This window comes from Anarhichas minor, unplaced genomic scaffold, assembly GCF_050575085.1.
Source record: "Anarhichas minor isolate MPS153535 unplaced genomic scaffold, ASM5057508v1 ptg000027l, whole genome shotgun sequence".
Classification (NCBI taxonomy): Eukaryota; Metazoa; Chordata; class Actinopteri; order Perciformes; family Anarhichadidae; genus Anarhichas; species Anarhichas minor.
The window spans coordinates 18346278-18367511 of record NW_027466473.1 but is presented as its reverse complement, the minus strand read 5'-3'; the positions used below and the strand labels follow the sequence as shown (position 1 = coordinate 18367511).

General features: G+C 40.6%; 1 protein-coding gene across 1 annotated transcript in view; it reads left to right on the top strand.

The window, feature by feature from the left end:
- ncam1a (neural cell adhesion molecule 1a) overlaps positions 1-21234 on the top strand; it is a 71308-nt gene that overhangs the window by 18231 nt on the left and 31843 nt on the right. The window contains exons 10-17 of the mRNA XM_076101487.1: positions 3570-3720; positions 9728-9912; positions 10317-10413; positions 12944-13111; positions 16854-16979; positions 19136-19150; positions 20703-20750; positions 21077-21079. Of these exons, the coding sequence (XP_075957602.1) occupies positions 3570-3720; positions 9728-9912; positions 10317-10413; positions 12944-13111; positions 16854-16979; positions 19136-19150; positions 20703-20750; positions 21077-21079 (793 nt within the window). The remainder of the gene's footprint in view (positions 1-3569; positions 3721-9727; positions 9913-10316; positions 10414-12943; positions 13112-16853; positions 16980-19135; positions 19151-20702; positions 20751-21076; positions 21080-21234) is intronic.

The window sequence follows — 21234 nt, the reverse complement described above, 5'->3', positions numbered from 1 at the left end:
ACAATTAATCATGAATTGTATTCTGGGTGCAGTGGCCAATTTGAGATATTGTTGTCTCAGCTTGTCAGGCTCAGCTCTACTTTGATCAGTTTAATTGTCCTTTTCAATGACAGAATTAAAAAAGCACAGTAGGCCCTGCTCAGGAGCTCAAACTTAATGCAAGAACTTTCAGGGATTGCCGGCAGGTCTATCAACCTTGATTGGTCAAGCAGATGGGTTTTCACATCACAGCAAGAATGACAGCAGTAAACACAATAGCCACCATGTTATTGCAGCATCTGTATTGACTAGGGCAAAAGAGAAGAACAATGGAGAATGTTTGTTGGACGAATGAAGGTGACCAGACCCTCAATTGTAATCAGGGATAGAGATCAGAGAGGCCATACAGAAGAGCTGGAGTCAGCAATTAGAAAAGAAAAGGTGTACCAGACATTCTTTTCAGAGTCTGGCAGAAGCATGGATACATCATATCACCAGGATAAACAGGGGATTTGAAGAAAAAAAGAAGATACAGGATTATAGCAGAATTAAGGATCAAAATGCATGCCGCAGGGCAAACTGAAAAACACTTGTTAGACATGCCTTTTACAAAAGTTCCTGCAATGGGAAAGGGCAACAATAGTTTCTATAGTCTACAACCAGCAGGTTGAAATGTTTTCCTCCAGAGTGAAATGTCTCAACAACTGTTTGGATTTCTTTCTTAGTTGATCAATAGTTGATGATCAAATACCTGGAAAACTAATTACATTCCCATCAGCCTCAGCTCTACTTAAAACAGGATGTTAAACATTATTGTTGAACACCAGCATGTTAACATTGTTAGTGTTGGCATTTAAGCATTTTGGTCACCGCAGTGTCTATACAACACCTTCCCAATCTCAACTCTTTTAACACAGGGGCTGAGTCAGTTGTCCTAAGCTTCAAACTATGACGCTCTAGGTACTCCTCTAGCATTTGTTTTGGATGTGTCAGTTTCTGCTCTTAACATGCATAGTGTGCTTTTGAAAAAAAGACGTACGTCTTTTACATCCCGGATCTATTAGAGTTAGATGAAAGCCGAGTGCATCTCATATAGATGCTAAGTGGGGCCTCCGTGCGTCAGTATCAGACACCGAGGGCTTGACGAGCAGGGTGTGAGAACGGCTTGGTCTTTTCAGCCTCACAGAGCTGCAGTCTTTCTCATATCTTGGTGTGTTATATTTATCAGATTTTTGGCCAGCTGACAAACGAAGGAGCTAGAAAATTCTCACATGCCCTATTTGTAATCACCATAAGGATTTTGATATGAACAGTTGTTCCTAGTCTGCATTCAATATTTACAGAAAATCCAGTGTGACATTAATGCAGCATAAACATCTTGTTATAGAGTCAGTAAGGCTGTACAGGTGTTGAAGAGGTGCTAACAGGAACACAAAATCCTCAACTATCCTTACTACTCTTGTGACAGCTTTGATTTAAATCCAGTACAAAAAGAAGCAGCACATATGAAGAATGAACTGGATTTGTTTTGTGCCGGCCAAGTGAAACATGAGCATTGCCAGTTTGCGTAACAGAGTGCCAGCTCGGCCCTACAAAGCAAAGAAGGGGCTCCTACACAAACGGGGGGCACTGTGTGACACCAATCCAATGCCTTCCCTCACAAGTCCACTGTTATAATTCATTTAGTGGAGAATCAGAGTTTTATAATTAAAACCATTCGTTGGAATTAATGAATAAATCCTGTTCAAAGGTCTGCCTGGTCACTCCTACCTCTGTTGTATCATTACATTATTATTCTTCATTAAACTCATCCCTGTTTACATTCCGACAGTGTGACCAATGCAGCTCCTGCCTGTGTCATTGCAGTAAGGCAAGATCAATGCTGCCCTTTCAAAAATGTTCCAGGACACTCCCTCAGATCTTCAGTAAACAGCAGAAATGTTTCTGCCACATCTGCATCCCCTTGTTCTGTAGAGGATGTCACTTCATGCCATAATGCTAATACAACAAAAAACATTCAATTATTTATAAAACATAAATGCTGATGCACCTTGAAAGCCTAAAATATTAATGACAAATCATGGCAGGTAGAAGGAAGATGTATATCTTCTGTTGGTTTGAACTAGGTGTCGCCCCAAAGGGAAGAAAAAAATGTTACTGTGTTTTTAACAGGCAGACGTTTTTGAGGACCTGCCTCATGGCTCCTCTAACATATTGATGTCTTTTTTTTTTTTCTTGCCTGTTACCGTCTGCGGCACATTTTTTAATCTCAATCGATGTCCTGTCGGGATGCTTGCATTAGTTTTCTGGCAAAATACTCTATGTGAAAATGGTCAGATGTGACGATTAATGTCACTGAGAATAAAGAACGGAGCAGGACACCTGGCCTCATCGTTGTAGTTGGTAATGTGAACACCGCAGATCAACCTCGGTTGCACCGCATGATTAATAAGGCCAGTTGAGGTCGTTGGGTGTGCCCAGATGTCAGCTGCTCACGCTGAGAGCTTGTTCTGAATAAGGCATCCTCAGTGACCCTGTACATCCACAATACAACAGGTTCAACCGAGCAGGCAAGGCAATGAAAGGGATCTTCCGAGGAAAATAAAAACACGGTTTAACAATGAATTTGTCACAACTGCAATTTATCGTGTTCCAACTGCAATTAAACTGGCTGTAAACCTGCAACTACACTGTTAAATGGTTGGGACAGCAATCGACATACTGTCGTAGTTTATTTCCTGGGGCGCTGTGCATTCGCTGATTTTCATGCTGATGCAGGGATAGTTTCTCAGTGGCCATTATGTCCACTGTATTGCTATGTGCGAGACAAAGTGTATTTATTGGTTTATTTGTATGCTTTTGAGAATTACGCATATGAGTTTAAGATTGCTGTGTGTACCTTGTCAACCTCGTCTCGGCATCTGATAGCAATGCACGGAGGTAGTCTTTAGTCTTGGTATTTGACGAGTTGTGATTGAGAATGTGGTGATCTTGTTCACCTGAATCTCCTGAACATGGGTCAATTACATTTATCAGGGCCTAGAGCTTTAATCTAAGTTCACACTGTGGATAATGCTGAAGGCTGGTGTATCAATATTTTCTTATTGTCTACAAATCCCTAGTTAGATCTAGTCCCCATCCTGTCTGTGGCACTCACCTTACAATAAGAAAACTATAGAATAACACCAGTCTTGTATATTTTTGTTCATGCATCATTTGTTTGTATTCTGTTTCTGTGGTGTTGTATCTCTTCTGTTGTCTTCATCCAGCTGTTCATCACATGGTGTTTTTTGTTATTAACAGTTATTATTCACACTGCAGGTCACCTTTCGATCAAACAGTGTTTGTTACAGTTTCTTTGTTTTTAGTTGATGAAGTTAATTTCCCAGCTCACCTTTTATTTCTTTATAAACAGACTAAAAGCAGCATCTCTTTCTCTTGTTCTGTTTCTTTCAGTGTTTAGACCAACAATTATAAAAACTCTATTAAACAATCTGAGGGAATCTCTGAGAGAGTAGGACATGCAACCACGTCTGTGAAAATGTCAGGCTTTACAAGTGAGACTAATTACTTTTTCCTCTTCTTTGTAGAGCCTTGATAGAAATATTGTGGTACGCACCCACGCACGGGTGTCCTCGCTCACCTTGAAAAACGTCCTGTTCACGTACGCCGGCCAGTATCTCTGCACCGCCAGCAACTCCATCGGACAAGACATCAAGCAATTGTACCTGGAAGTCCGCTGTAAGTCACCCAACTCTTCCTATACTTGCTCTAATTATTTATCACTGCTGTCAATACACATCACTCTTTGTTTGTAATATCCTACTTCATTTATGAATACGAGTATTAACAGCTGTTTTACATTTTGCATTTGTTTTTTGCTGTTTTCATTTTGACATTTCATCTCACCGTTGAAATATCTGTTGAAGAAAAACACAAATCTCTGTGGTTAATTATTGCCAGATGTTAGATAATATTTTTAACACAGCATCCCAGCTCAACAAACGTCCTTAATACGTGCAGTAGAAAGAATAAAAGTGAGTGTTAAAATGACACATTCATTGATGCTGGGGCAAAAAGGAAGGCTTAAAGTGATTGAAGGGATAGTTCAGATTTTCTGAAGTGGGTTGTATGAGGTACCTTTTCGTTGTCAGTGTAGTAGATGACAAGAGTAACAGCACGGGAGCAGAGCAATGTACTGTTGTGGGCAGGTGCTCGGTAAAAGGAGTCATGTGGCTATAAAGAGAGCATAGATGGATGCCACATGATCAGTTTCCCGTCAAAAAAGCGTTGTCTGACGGCCAAATGAAGTGTTGAAAATGTTTTAAATGCAACGTACAGTTCTACCCTACAGGTAATACACTGACTATAGATAACCCCACTTCAGGAAATTGGAATTGTCCCTTTGAGTCAGGATATAAAGGCTAAAAGGAAACTTTGTTACAGGCATTCATCTGTCTGTTGTTGGCATTGACCTGGAACCGCTGCCGCAGCTGCTCCTGTCTCCACGTTTCCCCAGGACAGTCTTCAAATGAAATGTCATGTAATTAGGAGTCAGTTAAAAATGTTAGTGAGTGGTCGTCGATTGTAGAATCCCATGGTTTGACCGTGATATATCATCAGGCTATGTTGCTCAGTGCATTCCAGGAGTAATTGTGTTGTAATCGACGTTTTTTGGTGCCCAGACATTTTCTCAACATGTCTGTTTCTGCTCAGGTAGTGATTTCCTCTGTTTCCTAAAATGGCTTTTGACAGGACTCTGACAGCTTCTTCTGGGCTTTGTTCATTAGCTGTTGAGTTTACCTGCAGGCAGAACAATCAATAACACAAGCTTTTCACAAACACAGACTAACAGACTCGACAAATATTCTCTAGCAAATAGTTCTGCAGCCCGATGGAGTAAAGTCAACACTTACTGCTTGGCTTTAACAGGTTAGATTAAAGTTGTTACTTTGCTCATTTGCCACATTTTACTGACTTGCCCGCAATTAAAACAATGTCGCAGGGAGTGAAGTTTCACCTGGTATAATTTTGGATAAAACGGTAAAGAAAGACACTACTATGATAGAGAAGTGTCATATTACACGACTATTTTGTTGACAAAGAAAAAGGTCAAATTCTAAAGTCATTTATCGATTGCTTTACTTTCCTACGGTGCGGATCACTGTATCACACATATTGTCAGATAAAAACAGCATCAGCAAGTCTTTGGAAAACTTTCATCTTGGCGAAAGGATTCTGCTGAAGTCAACACCTTAGCGATTACAAGTTTTGACTTTATTTTTAACAAGCAACAAATTGGTGCCACCGGTAATTCCCAGGCGAAGTGAAGCGGCATAAAGTTACCGTACAGCACAAGACTGAGCGTGCACTGTGTGTGTGTGAATGTAAAGGCGATGTAGTCTGTAGGGAGAGCTAAGTTATATCCTAAGTCTACCCTTATGTTGCAACCCATTTATAGTAAGTTGTTGCACAAATGACCACACTATGTTACACATAACTGCTAACAGGCTGCTTGCCATCAGATGCACAAAGTTGACTTCGTTCATTTTTGGGGCGTTAAATTGAAACTGCCTTAAACTGTTAAACAACATACCTCGCAATAAACCCCGCAGTTTATATGAGCATTTTAAAAAAGAACATAAAAGACATTGCAGTGGATGCAACTAGATAAATATTCAAATCTGAAAATCAGAGGAGGACCAGGGGAAGTGCTCGTTAAGACCAGAGGATATGTCTAAGGATGCAGTGTCTGGCCAGCCACCTCTGTTTCTGGAGATAAGTGAGAGAGCAGAGTTTGCTGGGTGGGTCAGTGGTACCACTGCGATTGGTTACCATGGAAACAAGGGTCTCATTTCTGACATAGCCTCAAGGTACAGTTGGCTTTTGAGGCTTAGAAATCTGTGCAACAGTGTAATTACTATTTTCTTTGAGCATCCTAACTCTAGACTAAAATGCTCGCGCAACCATTTTGTCTTTGATTAGCAGTTATACGTATATTAGAGACCGGTGGGAGTTATAACGTGATTATGATGTGCTGGACTACAGAGACGGAACGAAACTGCTTTGAAACACGGAGATTGTATATCTTAAAATGAAGCTATCCTCGGGAGAACCCAACATACTTCACCATCGGTCAGGATTGCAGACTCAGAAATGTACCCGATGTAACTTGGCATTCTCAAAACACATCCTTGGAAAGATTGGATGTGCACAATGGAAGCCAAATCGCACTTGATCTTGTTTTGGAATCTATTGAATGTCACATGGTCAAAATATAAAGAGATAAATGAAGCCAATGAACGTTTAATTGGATTAATATGCCCTGCTCTCAATGCACCAGCAATTTGCCCAGAGATATAATCACGACGCAGCATTGATGGAGTTGTTTGAGGGCTTGCCGTTTGCTAGAGTAATCAGCAAGTAATCAGGTAGCTGATTCACTGTTGCCAAGCAATTATCGATAAGAAAAGGTGCTTTGTCTTGAACACAGCTCTCACTCTCTGTCCCCTCTATCACCACTCGCCCACTCACACAATGAACACCTTATCAACGCATGGAACTTCCTATCTGCTGCACAGCATGATCCCATTAGCTCGGCTGAGTGTGTCTACGTTTGCTGAGGGACCGATAGGAAAGTGTTAATAACTTCTCTGTTTGAGCTCCGTTTTGTCAGCAGCTGAGGTTTGTTTAGCATGAATTTCAAATAATAATACTGTTCAAGCTGCAAGCAGTTCCCATATCTACTTGTCTCTGTCCTGCTGGCTATAGAGTGCTGCAGGCATGACGTATTTTTTGGAAGTTAGAATCGCACTGGTTCCCTCGTCAAAAAAGTCGATGGGATTTCTCCGCTGGATTTTGGAGTATTGCAGAAAATAATCCAAGAAATGAACGCATCTTTTATGATTTTTGAAGTATGAATGCAATTCACAGAAGAAAAAAGCTAACATATAAACAAACTACACCACGGGCACCATGAGGGCAAGCATCCACAACAAGGCTGTAAATGGCAGGAGAGTAAAAAGTAAAATACTTTATTATATCGGTCAACAAACCCGTGGCCAACACTTCTCACAATTTTTAATAAGCTACAATCTGTACTATAAATACATGTTATGCACGTACCCGAATATAAATATGTAGATACATACATTTATTTATAAATATACACAATTCCGTGTTTTATCTTTGTTTGTGAGCGTGGATAAGAATTAAAATCCTCACTCCCAAAGGTGACAAAATACTTAATTCCTAAATTCCTACAAATAGTAGTTATATCTAACCTGTATTAAAACTGTATAGACTGTATAATACAATATATATTTATATTATAATTTTAGTATATGAGTTTCATGGTATGATTACCATCAGAAAATATCAGGGTTTCTTCTTCTTCTGCTGCTTCTTGTTCTTGTTCTTATACTTCTTCATATTATTCTCAGTTACAATGATCCCTAACGGATTGAGAAAAAAACATGTTAAGTTAATGTTATCAGCACTGTAGCATGGTAAATAACTACTACATGAAAAATAGCATCAGCTATGAGCGTTTAAAATAATATGCTATGAATATTAACAATTAACATACAGTATATTGTTGGTGCCAAACAACGCAGCCAGGCTAATCCTTTCTTCACCTTTATCTCTCGCACACACTCATGTTATTTTTGTTTTTACTACTGTAGATAACAACATCCACACGGTATGATAACCGTCAATGTTAAAACCCGCCGGTATACCAGTATATCATTAGAACCCTAGCTGTAGGTGACCTACATGCTTATTTGCAAACGTATCAATAGTCTCACCTATACCAGGCTAGGAAGCTATGGAAATCAAACAGGCAGGTCACAGGCACTGCAGTGAGTCAACGAGAGCCCAAAGCAGCGAAAGAGTGAGAGTCTAATCAGGGCTGCAGGAGATGGAGCGTTTATTGACTCAGCCTCGTCCATCAATTCCAGCGGCAGCACACTGCAGAGTTTTCAAGGATCCAGGGTCAGAAATAAAGCCCCGGCAGTGTCAGCGGCCACTGCATTTCATAGCACGCAGGAAGCAAAGCATACTTCACCGCATTCAGAAGCACTAATCAGTGATGTGAGCAGGATATAAGAGGAAACACTGCAGGAAAAACATCACCATCTCCTGTTATGGCCTCTTACGATGCTGATGAATAAGGCTCCGGGTTAAGAGCTCTGACCATATGGTATCAATTCAATTCAATGAGCACATCAAAGTGGGCTTCTAAATGGGGCTTAGACCATAGCATGAATGGTAGCAGTGTTATTGGTATCCCTGCAGGTATCAAATATAGAGGTGTTACAGGGAGGAAGGATCTAATCTTCATCAAAACCTAAAATTGTTTATAGCAGTCAGAAGTGGCAGGGTCCAGCACAGTTATTTCTGTTGAGTCCAGGCTCGCTCGCTAACTCATGATCGGGTGACTCACTGTGTAATAATCAGCCCTGTGAGGCGTTGGAGTTTTTGTAATTGCTGAGCTGGTTCATCTCGCAACAAAACAAACTTTTTGTCACAAGTAAAATTGGCAACAAAAAGTGTCTATTTAATGTTTTTGAAACCCCTCATAGGTTGTCTTTAAACCTGAAATGGGTACCATAAAAGACCTTGTCTTGAATGTACAGGTGTAAGACAAATACAGCCATTATGCTATACTGAGCATTTGTTTGCCATTAAGAGTCCAGGTTCTATCAGCATTGTTGTGATTGCTCCAGCTGCCCCCGGGAGTGTGTTTTAAGCGTCTTTTTTTGATTGCAAAGATTTCTAAATGAAATGTCTCTCTGGTAAGCCATGATAACATCAGCTGGAAATGCCGAGAAGAGGAGACTCGGGGAATGGAGGCAATATTGCCATCCCACAATTCCTTGATGCTGCAATAGAAGACTCTGTGTGGCCTTTCCCAGATTCCGATCAGTCCTGTGGATTTTTCAAACAGATATTTGACAGGTTTGATGATAATACGTATGCTTGTGGAAAAAGGGTGTAGAATCAATCAACATTTCCTCGCTCCACGTTTTCACACACTCTTCTGGAGTTAGTTTAAGCGTTAGTGCTCTCACTCTCAAATGGCTTGTAGTGTGAGTGGACTAGCAATTCTGAGATTCTGAAAGTCTTGTGGTTAGCTACTAAGGGATAAAGAACTCGTTCCGCTGTTAGAGATTATCAGGCGGTTAAAGACAAAAAGGTAAACATGCATCTTAACATCCATTTTCTCATAAATGTGTGCAAGATTAGTTAACTTTCTCTTAATTTGTTCTCTTTCATTGAAGCACTACTGGCACGAGTATGTTCTCTTTTACCAGGCTAATTGTACTTGCCTGGTTCACCAGAAACGGTGCTAATGCTTTGTCTAATGATCTATAGCCATGCCTGGATGTACTGTGCAACATTGGTATTTACTTTCTTCACTTTAGATTCATATTTAGAAGAAGCATTTCCAGTCAACATTGCATCTATTTGTTGCCTAGTGTAAGTTCAGTTGAATTCTCCTGGGGCTATGGTTCCTCCAAATCGAAATCTCTCATAGACCTTGAAAAACGAGAAAATATACAAATGTTTTGATGATTCAGATCCATTGCACAAGCCTACCTTCTCACATCCAGTATTTATCATTGTTTGAAAAAGATAAACCCTTGGATTTTTCCCAGCGGTTAATGAAGGAGTATCAGTAAAATGTTCCAAACATGCCTGTTGTGATGTTTTCCATCTTCTCTCCCCCTGTGTGTTGCTGCAGATGCTCCAAAAATCCTGGGTCCAGTGACAGTGTACACGTGGGAGGGGAACGCGGCGAACATCAGCTGTGAGGTGGAGGCTTACCCCGGAGCCTCGGTGGTTTGGTTTAGAGACGGCCTCCAGCTGCCCTCTTCCAACACCACCAACATGAAGATCTACAACACACCAACCATCAGCTACCTGGAGGTCTGCTGCACGTTACTGACATATAAAAGCAAAAGGGTTGATAGAACATATAGAGAATATTGACAGGGCATGCCATCTTTCACATGAATAGCTAATAAGTAGTTTGAGAGAAAGATACTGAGTACGGAGCGCTATGTGCTAATGAACCCGTGCGGGATGATTTGTTCCTACACTGGATATCTGAGCATCTGCATCGTGACCATTTTCCAAATGAATCATTCTCATTCAGCAATGACTAAACTGCTACATGACACAAAACCGATAACTAACGATTAAATCCTCAAAGGTACACGTTCAAGTTCTTCACAGGTCTACTCCGTTCCCAGAAGTATTTTATTCTTGTCCGCCTGCAGTGCCTGGCCGCATGACCTCTCAGTGTTTTCCTCTTCTTTTCTGTTTCTCAGATTACCCCCGATTCTCAGAATGACTTTGGGAGCTACAACTGCACAGCAACCAATGTGATGGGCTCTGAGTCCAAGGAGTTCATTCTGATCCAAGCAGGTTTGGCATTGCAATTAAGTTAAAGTGTGTTGTGTGTTTGTTTTGTTTTGTTTTTTTGATCAAACAGTTTTAAGAAAAATGTAAATAATTTAAAATCCCAAATGGGGGTAAGTGAGAAGTATTAGTGGTTTGATGACTTTACAGCCTAGAAATAATGTGATAGCACCTGTGGCGCTAAAAAAAAAACAAAGACAAGAAACAGTAAAACAGGAATATGCACAGAATTGTGAAGCAGGTAACGAGCAAAATTCTAATGACTGGATGTGTCCTTTAAGTGATACTTTATTTGCACTGCAAATCATTTGTGTTAGCTTTATTTGGTATACAATTTGTTTTGGACCCGTTGAAGGAGGCGGGTCACTCAGGACCGTGTCTAAATACAGAGTGGTCGAGTTAAGTGTGCTAACAACCTCTGCTGCCACTGTGTGATATACTGTAGGCCCTTTGAGGTGATTTCTCGCTGCATAACTCATTATATGCCGAAAGGGACTCCCTCCAACTGTCACTGAACTAAGAGTGTTCCAAAAGGAACCCAACTCAAATGCATCTTCACACCTTATTTTCAACATTGAAATGTCAAAATCAGACAAGTAGCACGAGGCAAAGAGCTTCACTGAACAAAGCAATTTCAATTTCAAGGGTAATTAAACTGTTTCTGCATTACATGCTGATGGTAAACAATCCAGCAACGATCCAGTGGATTTATCCTTATAGAAGGAGCATTTCCAGTTGTGTGTCTGTTTGCATGATGGTAGTGAGTAGCTCTTGGAAGTTTGCAGACTTGCATAAATGGTTGATGATAAGTTGATGCGCCAGAACAGAACTCAGCCGTGTGTCCATATTTGACACTTCAGTAAGATCTGCCTGATTGGATAGGGATGGGATGTATTTCATGGTCAAAGGAGCGGCTGTAAAACGGTGGATAAACTAATTACATTTCCTATAAATTCTTGACAATGGAAGTCCCCTGTTCATTTCGCTGCTTTAGTAGACTTGCTTCATTGAATAATCGCCGCTAAGCTCCGCTCATTCGCTGATAAACGTATGTTCCTGTAAATTCTTCACAATAAACTTTGTCTGTTATTTTGTTGTTTAAGCGGTAAAATTAGGAATTGTTGGGTTTTCAACAGCAGTCACTTAACATGACTCTAACAGCGGGTCTCAGCTGTGCTTCCCTTTGCTCTAACTCAGGAGAGGAACTCTGCATGTGGGGGAAGATGATGCAAGACCCACGTCTGATAAATTGTCCAAGTTGTGCCCACATGCTGTCCAGACCTCACTGAGATTAGAACTCATTGCGAGCCAGGCCACCTTGGCATGCGGTCTGGCTGATCGGATCCGACCTTGGAGCGCACAGACTTGACAGTTAATGCGTCCTGGCATGATCTGATGGCAAAAGTCGCATTGAAAAGATAAATGTCACCACGGCCTGAGAATAACATCCAGTGTTGCTTTGTTTTACCAGCACTGAGCAGTGGTTTCAGAAGAAAGTCGTTCATAACATCGAACAATATGACAGAGCAAAAAAGTGTAAAGTTGATGGTGTCGCTAGACGAAAGGTCACGGCGTCAGTAAAATGAAAAAGGGTTCTTCCTAAAGGCAGCCTGGATGTGATTAGTAAATGTCTTGGTAATCCGTCCATAAGATACATTTTCTCATGCAGAAGTGTAAGTTTTAGCTTTATCGATGCACCAGAGCAAAGGTCAGGGAGTCACTCGGTTAAAAAAAAAAGAAAAAAAAAAAAATTAACTGTATCAAATTTTATGAGCAGTAATTGTAAAAAGACCCAAATTGAATGGATGGAATTAACACCCACCTGGCATACTGATTACCGCCATTAGGCCCTTCCCCTGAAAGATAAAAAAGACAGCATTACATATTGTGTCTACAGAGGACGACTGAATCGAGTACGGTGCTCCATCTCGGTGACACTTTGCCCTATCTTCATAAATCAAAGTGTGACTCAGGCTGGAGGTAAAGCTGTCGCTGCAGGCTCATTCAGGCATGTCCAACAGATCTGCAGTACTTTGGTGACCAGAGACTTTGGGGCACCAGAGGCATGCCAGCACCACAAGTGTCAAAGGGGCTGATTTAGAGCAGGACATTATCAGTAGGTGTTGCAGTGCCCGGTATCAATCTGAGGTGACCACATCAGCTCCTCTGATGCATTCAAATCTAATTCTCTCTCTGCCCATGCACATAGATAGCTTGGTAAGACACACATATACAGTCCTGCAACCCTACATTGTATCTCATACAACAAACCAGATGCACATATACAGTATTAGCTTTCAATAACTAGCTTATCATAATATGTTAAAAATGCAATTTGCATTACATAACATTATATAATGGCAATATTTTCAGTGCCAAGTTGTTTCTCATGGGAATCTATAAACATGTTATACCGTGTATATACTGTGAGGTACACGCCTTTTGTGAATTTTATTTCTTTCATGGGAATCTTTGCAGCACTGCAAACTTTTAATATGAGTTTTTCAAAAGGCTTTTTTTTTGCACTCTATTGCAGAGGTGCCATCATCGCCAGAAATCGAACAAGTGGAACCTTTCTCCAGCACAGCAGTGGTGAAGTTTGAAGAGCCTGACTCCATGGGGGGAGTTCCCATTATCAAGTACAGAGTGGAATGGCGTTTGCCTGGCCAGGATTGGACCGGCAAAGAGCACTATGCCAGTGATGGTGAGTCAACCGTCTCCTGTCAAAAATCTATGCAAACCATTCACACAAATGATTTCAAAGAAGTCTTGTGTTGGGCTTTTTTTAAGCATATTTTTTCACTGACAATTGATCAAAACCACTTGCCGTGATGGATATTTCTGCTCAATGTGATTCAGTGTTACACCACCACTTACACACATTTACCATGAAAGCCTTAAAAGAATACTTTCAATCAAGCAAATTGGATGCAATGGATGTTATAAAATTCTCTCTTCAGGTGCAGTGTTTTCTGCGGTCTCTTGGGACGCATCACCTGCATCACTACCCCCTGAAGCTATTTCAATCCTCGGCACCCAAACGAAACAGGAGCCAATTGACCTTCAAATCTCGCCTTTTATTATAACATTTTAACTGTTTAGGTAACCCACTTATTGTAATTGTTACAGTGCAAAGAGAAACTGAAATTTTACTGAATTTACTTTTCATGGTGGAGCTTTCGCGAAAATATAATAGTTATATATTATATTATCAAACTTCAGTTTGAAAGAAATAATAAACAAACAGGGCTCCGGTGTACCAGCAGCAACAGCAGCTACTCTCCCTGTTTTCAGTTCATAAGCACAATTGGAACTGTAGTGCCAAAACATAATGTATATCCCAAATGGAAATAAGTAAAAGAAAACCAATACAACTGACAATATCCATGAAAGTTAGCTTTTTTCATCAGTACATTTTCTCCATTAATATGGTTCTTACATTTCTGGAACACTCACACTTTACTCTATCCATTCATTAACAATTATTTGCGGGTCTATTTCTTTCAAAATACATCTAAGAAGGGAAATCTGGGCCAAAACTACCGAAAACGTTTTGGATAGCAACAACAGTTAATGTCAACGTGACAGTAGCTGATGTCAGGAGGAGCGGTGGAACACAGTGTAGCCTAAATGTCAGTCAGCTCAGACACTGACAGGCCCCAGATAATACCCCCGTCCCACTGCGGGTTTTGAGGCTCTTACAGATCTGGATGGTTCTCGTCCTGTCTGCCACATGGGACGTATCAGTCAGTGGCTGACATGCTCCGCTGTCAACTCAATGCCCAAGAGCCGCCTGTCGTGCAAGCGTTTGCACAAAACAAAACACATGCAACCACACGCCAACTGTAAATGTTACCGAGAATATCTCATTCAACAACATCAGTTACCCCACAACTTATAAATGAAAAGCCTTTCCAAAACACGCATGCACTGAATGAACCATGCCTGTTGCAATGTACATCCCTACATATGTTATTTATAGTATATTTGTAGCATTAATATGTAAAGTCAGGAATGCTAAAGGCTAAGTAATTTGAGATACAACATGCCAGGGAAGACGTAAGTGATTTGTCATTGATTAAAGATGAATCATTGAGTTTGAGTTAAAAGTGTCTCTCACAATATTGTGAACCAGGGCTGCCATCACATGTTTGAATGCAGTACTGCCACATATAGATACCCCACCCATCACTGTGGGTCCATATATAAATATCTACACCTGCAGTGGGCACATACATGAAGCTACACGTCAAAGCTGCTTTGCTTTATACTGAACCCTGTAAACCTGTTAAACTTATTCTGTGGCACTCGGACCCAAGCCCATTCATCTGTTTCTGAAAATCTAAATCTTTCATCAATTAAATATTTTAACTGGCAAAATAATTTCCTAAAAAAGCTTGCTGTAGTTCCTAGGATTGCTCACAGTATATGACCCTTGTCTCCAAGATTACAGATACGAACAGCAACAAAGTGCTGCTTGGCACAAATGCATTGTTGGAGAACATCATTATTTGCTCAGTGTTGGTTTACTTGTCTTCACTAATACTCTAGACAAGGTCCACAGAACCTTTGAAACATTCCTGTTGAACTTTTTTTAAATGTAATTTTCCAATGCTGTGAGCATCCCAAACCAAATGACATTCAACTCCAGTTTGTTTGGGTGGTGACAAGATATTTCAGAGACTGATTTCTCAAAGCCTGGACAAATAATCTGTTGAGGTTAGAAATAGGCCAGGGCATTGTGAATCTAGTTACATATCGCAGCCATAATCATAGAGCCTATATGCTTCCATAATAACTTTTAAAAGATTGATTTCTCTGACATCAATACACAGTCATTGATGCCGCAGTAAGCATGCACTGTAGCAACACAATGATTAACACACACCGGAGTCAGTCGAATTTGTAACGATTGTTATGATTTGTGGAGATAACCTTTTAGAGAAGCAGAGGAAACCAGCATGTGGTAATCATGGGTAAATTACTGTGGGCCGACAGGGAATCTCAACTGATCATAAAGGGCTTCTGCAGTGACATCAGTTTTACTGATACTGCAGGTGCTAAAAACCCAGCCATGGATTCATTTGGCCTCGTGCTTTTTATCAGGCTGAACATATTTTCATACCCCCTAGCCAGAACCCTTAAGTGTACCGTGCGTTCATGCACGCGCACATGTATGCGCCTATGCAAGCACCATTAGGTGCATCGCCTTAAGAAAAAGACCGGCTAACTCTTCAGCCTGACAGCTAACCATTAGCGTACTTGCACGTTGATTGATTGACGCAAAGACAAATTAGTGTTGAATTCGGGCGTGTGGTGCATTGTTTATTTATTTTTTATTGGGTTAGGTGATAATGAATCAGACAGAACATGATAAACGTCTTTGCTCTCAATGAAAACAAGTATAAAATGATTCATTATTTAATCCCGGACTAACCTGGATGTCTGGTGTCTGTATTTTTTGCTATATTCATACAGTTTCCCCAATCAGTCGCCTATTCTTTGTGATACACAGGGACATATCAGTCAAGTCGGTCTTTATGTCAAAAGTCAGGAAACACGTGTGTGTGTCTGCGTTATCCTGATTGAAATCTCTACAGTGCCTTGCTAATATGGTAATAACAGTGTCTCTCTAATGAAATGTTTTACAACACAAGTGCACACTTAAAGTAATTATTCAAAAACTACATGTTATATTTGAAGCTATCAAAATGCTTTATTGCCGTATGATTAGTTAATTCCCTTCACCCATTGAAATTACATTTATAGATTACAGCAGCAGGCTTGCCTAATAGCGTTCTCTCTGTACTACACGTTGCACAATTTGTTTTGCAATTTATCTTTAATCGTATTATCCTATTAAATATGCCAGTGATCGTAAACCAAAACCTCACTGTAATTACAGCAACTTGTCCTTTTTTTGGGCATTTGCTCTTCATGATGCTGGTCTTCTCCGCCCCATGTGCTCACTGGTGACCATTACATGCACGTTTTCAATCAGTGACATCTGTGAGTTTATTGGGTGGTTCTAACCAAGTTGTGTAGTGTTTTTATTTAGTGAAAACTGAAATTGTGCAGATTGTTAGAAACAAAATGACTGCATCAGATGTTTGGGTTGAATGCCTAATAAGATCTATGTTTGCATTTTTTGGACAAAGAAGCTCGTACTAGTTTTTCACAAAAGACATTTCGCATGAATAACTGAGTTCTAATTTAGCCTATTCATTAGCGCATGAAGATTTAGACGGGCACTCGGAGAGCTCAGACTTCTGCCGAGAAAATAGGCCCAATCTCTCAATGTTAACACAAGTGAAAAATAAGTCATCCTTATGACAAACCAAACTGCAAACATAATCTCCTTGACGGCATATATTTTGCCTTTATTCCTTGTTCATTCTCTGTCCCCTCTATACCTGCCTGGAATAACGCTACCTCACCTCCCACAGACATGACCGCGATCACCATCGTTGGCCTGAAGCCAGAGACCACCTACGAGGTCAAGATGTCGGCCATCAACGGCAAGGGCGAAGGCGAGAGCAGCCTGCCCAGCACTTTCAAGACTGAGCCAGTCCGTAAGTACTGCCCGTGTCCTTCATCACTGGACAGTATTATGTGCCTCTTTCCTAATGACTGTTTGCAACGTTTAAGGCTCAACGTGCCGCCTTCCATTCCACAGAGCTCTGCCTTTTTAGCCCACAACTCAGGTGATTCAGTGAAAGCTTTCTGGAAGGTACTTGTGCATTTCTATAGCTGATTTATACCGCCATGTGAAGAAGTGTCAGTTTCTGTATTTATAATTCAGTAACTGCACACATTGTTAATATAGCTGCCAGGGGTCAAGCCCTGCTGAAGGTTCTTTATATTTCGTGGAGGAAATGGCAGCACACGATGAAATGTCGGAAGTGGAGGAAATTTTCTGTCCGTCTGTGTTTGGGAGAAAGGAGAATGAAGTCACCTTGACAGATCAAGGGAGATACAAGGAGAATAGCTACTTGTCAGACAGATGAGGGAAGATTGCTGCCACCCTCTGTGTTCTCACCATTTCAATTTTTCTTGGTGAATAATCTGGCGTCAAATCACAGCTGTGTTAGGCATATGGCATCATCTGCAACCTTACAGCAAAGAGCAGGTGCGCAACACCTGTCGTCAATCAGAACGTGCCGGCTTGACATCAAATGTGACAATTACGTGTTTATTTATGTGCAGCAGCATGTCACATAATGCTTTCTCATTGAAGGATAAATTAGGCCCAATAGAGGTCCACAATTGGCTCTAGGCTGACAGCGTCAATGCTGTACAGAAGAGAAGAGTCATCTCTAAGGTTTACGTTTATCCAGTAAGTAACATGATACCACATGATTGCATAGACAAAGGTATTAGTTCTTGGACAGTTGTGAGCCATCACTCTTAATAATTGTACTGCCTTATAGCCACACTCATTAAATCCAATGTGGCCAAAAACTGTCTCAGTATGGCAATGTCATAGAATCAAACAGGTGATGATGAAGTGAGAAAACTCTGCTTCATCACAACTTTCTCTTATTTGTTTTGAAGTTTCAATTGCCCTTTTTATTGGTTACAATAACATTATTCTCACCAAAGTCATTTCTGAGATTTGTGACATAGCAACATTCAATAAAGTCCGGAAACAGGAGCAGTCAGGCAATCAGAAAGGTTGTAATACAGTTTAGCCAGATTATCTAAACCACTCTATTTGTTAGTAATAATCCCGCATTGTGCAGGAAATATGAATGATTCAAAACTATACATGAAAGTCTGTCCGTAAACTATGATGGATGTTTACATGGACATTATTGGGTGATACTTGCCGTGTCAGACGCTGTTCCCGACTTACTTTGTTGGTTTCATGCGATTATTTCTTATAGAATGAATGACTCAAATCATAATAAACCAGAATTACCCTTATTTCCTTCTATCCACCGCAGAGCGAGTGTACCAAGGCCTCAGTTAGGCACAACGGATCTAATTCTCAGTCAGCTTTTCAAATCAGGTTCATGAATAAATCTTTGTTTTAGTTTGTACCAGCCTCTATGCCATGCTTCCATCTGTGCTTCATCACCCTACTGCCTCTGCAGAAAAAACCCTCCTCGGCATCCTGATTCCTGAAAGAAAGAGGCTTTGTCCTGCTTCACGATGTTCCAGCAAAACTCAATGTCTGATGTATTTATTGATTTTACACCAGTCTAACTAGAACGTTTGTTTTTTAATGTATAACATAAAATGATGAGCTCAAGCTTAATTCAGTGCATCATTAACAGAAATAAAATGATAACAGACATGGAGGAATCAGTTTCAATTGCATGCAAGTTGTCATGTAATGTGTTATTTTTACTTCAGAGAAGCATGAGATTGTCATCCAGAAAGCCAGTGTTCTTTTAAGAAAATGCTGAAACGCTACTACGCGACCAAGGTCACGTCTGAGCGGGAAATCATTAAAAAGACAATTTTCTAATGTTGAGGGTAATACAGTAGCAGTATTATCAAAGCCAGAGTTAGCTGCAGAACAAAGAGAAGTGAGACTCGCTGGAGACAAAGCGTGTAATAAGACACAGTACCAGTGTGGCGGTGGGTTAATGGTGTGGCAGGACAGCGATGCCCTCTCTCATTGTTCATGTTTCTCATTTCATTGTCTTTTGTTTCTTCTTTTTGTTTTGTTGTTTCCTCATCATGGTTTCCCATCTGTTCTGTATTCCACTGGACTTCCCAGGGTATTCTTTCACAAGTAAGTTTAATTTCTCCCTGTCTTGTCTATTTTTCTCTTTACTTCCATCTCCACCGCATTTATTTGCTTTTCTTTGACCATTCCCTAAAGAGTGCTGCAGAAATATGTCCTTAAACCTGGAAACGAGTTAGCATTTTGCACTTCAGGTTCCATCGTCTCAAAGTCAATGTTTTTTTGAAATGTTTTGTTGATGTTTGTTAAGCCTAAAATAAGGTCTGCGGTTAACACACGCTTGGTTGATTTTTAACGTGTTCTACGACATAAAATACATCAGTAAAAACCCCTCTCGTGAATTTTGAAGCTTTTGTGTCTTAAAAAAGGTGATTGTGAACAAGTGGCTAAATGAGTCGACTGAAACGTCATCACGTCAACGAGTCTGCCTTTACAGCCTTGTTGTGTATACAGTGGTGTAGTTTGTTCACATACAACAAATCATTTTTAACTGCTGTATTCTTTCATGATTCAATAATCAAAAAAAAGGGCGAGTTCCTTTGTGAAGATAATCTTGCTGAACAAAACCTGTAAGTATCATTATGTGTCATTATAACAGCTTATTTTCTGCAATAATCCAAAATCCAATGGCTATTGGCTTTTTTTCGATGGAACCAGTGCGATGCTAGCCTACAAATACAGTCATCCCTGCAGCACTCTATTAGAACATTGATTTTCTGATTGAAGGTTTGAGAGTTCCACAGAAGTCATCACCTAAAACCTTGAAATGTTTTTCACCTTACTTGAAAAACAGTACTCATTTCATGACCTGTTGTACTCATTTTCTAGACGGCAGTCCATTCCGTTACTCTAATATGGCCTCAGGTTTGTTTTCCAATGTGACCGATTGATATGACTTACAGTGCAGTCAGCAGCAAGTGTGTTATTTGTACCCTCGTCCGTAGTGCCACCGTTGCTTCTTTAGTATTGCTTGCCCGTAGCATCCTTCTCTTGGTGTCTCAATAGTATAAATTGCATTGCACTTGTGCACTGCAGCAGTTTAGCCAATGGGTGTTACTGTATATCAGGCCTTTAAAGAAGGTATACTGTCTTTAGAGACCACAAAGAGGATTAACGGTTGTACTGCCTTGTGATAATCAACGTGAGATTAGAATATTTACTGGTAATGATATTAAAAGCAGGGCAACCTCGCACATAAATGGCCCCATCTGGGTAAATAGGGTTTGAATATTCAGGCCTTCAATGCCCAGAAATGTTAAGGATTCCCCTTTTGTACTCACAGATATTAAGGATGTGATATTAAGGAGCAGTGGGCAGCCGGCACTGTGGGCTCTCAACATGGCGACGCCTGAGCCAGCGGCTCGTAGCTCACGTGTGGTCCAGATTTGTCGTGCAAATAGTCTGCTGTTATCCAAGCCTAAGTGTTTCACTAAAGTAGGTCCAGTGTGTATGTGCTAAGAGGTACGGAAAAACAAGAGGAGACATTGTTCCACAGGACTGAATCACGAAGACGGTATAAAAACACAAGTGAACCCAGCAGGGAGTTGCTCTTGTTGAAGAGAGCTCCAGCTCTTCTCACCATGTTTTCACCATCTTTCAGTTTCATCAGAGACACCACCCCCTATTGCCACCACCAGTGTGGCTCTTAGTGAGTATGCCAGTCGTGCGGTGTGCAGTGTGTCTCTCTCTCTTCACCTCTGTCTCTCTTACCTGCTTGGCCTTACACTTGGTGTAGATGTTAATTTCTTTCCGGTGTGGCTGATAGGAGAGCTCGTACACCCTCTGTAGAGTATAGCGACAGCAAAATGAGCTTTGTTAACACTAGATCATGATTTTACTAACATTTGTCAAGGGCATGACGGTTGCCCTTCTAACAGCCTGACTATGGTGTTGTGAATGCATTAACATGAAGACTCAAATCACAGCACATACTGTACTTAAGACTCCTCTGATTTTGGTGCAGTGGGTTTAGAGAAGGTTATACTACTGTAAATCAGCTGTGACCTGGTAAACCTGACCTTTGAAGACCCTGGTAGACCTGGTCTACAGAACTCTGTGCTGACACTGAAGACTCATAAAACTATCACACAACATAATCATGGAAACACGACATTTAGGCATAAACAGTGAGT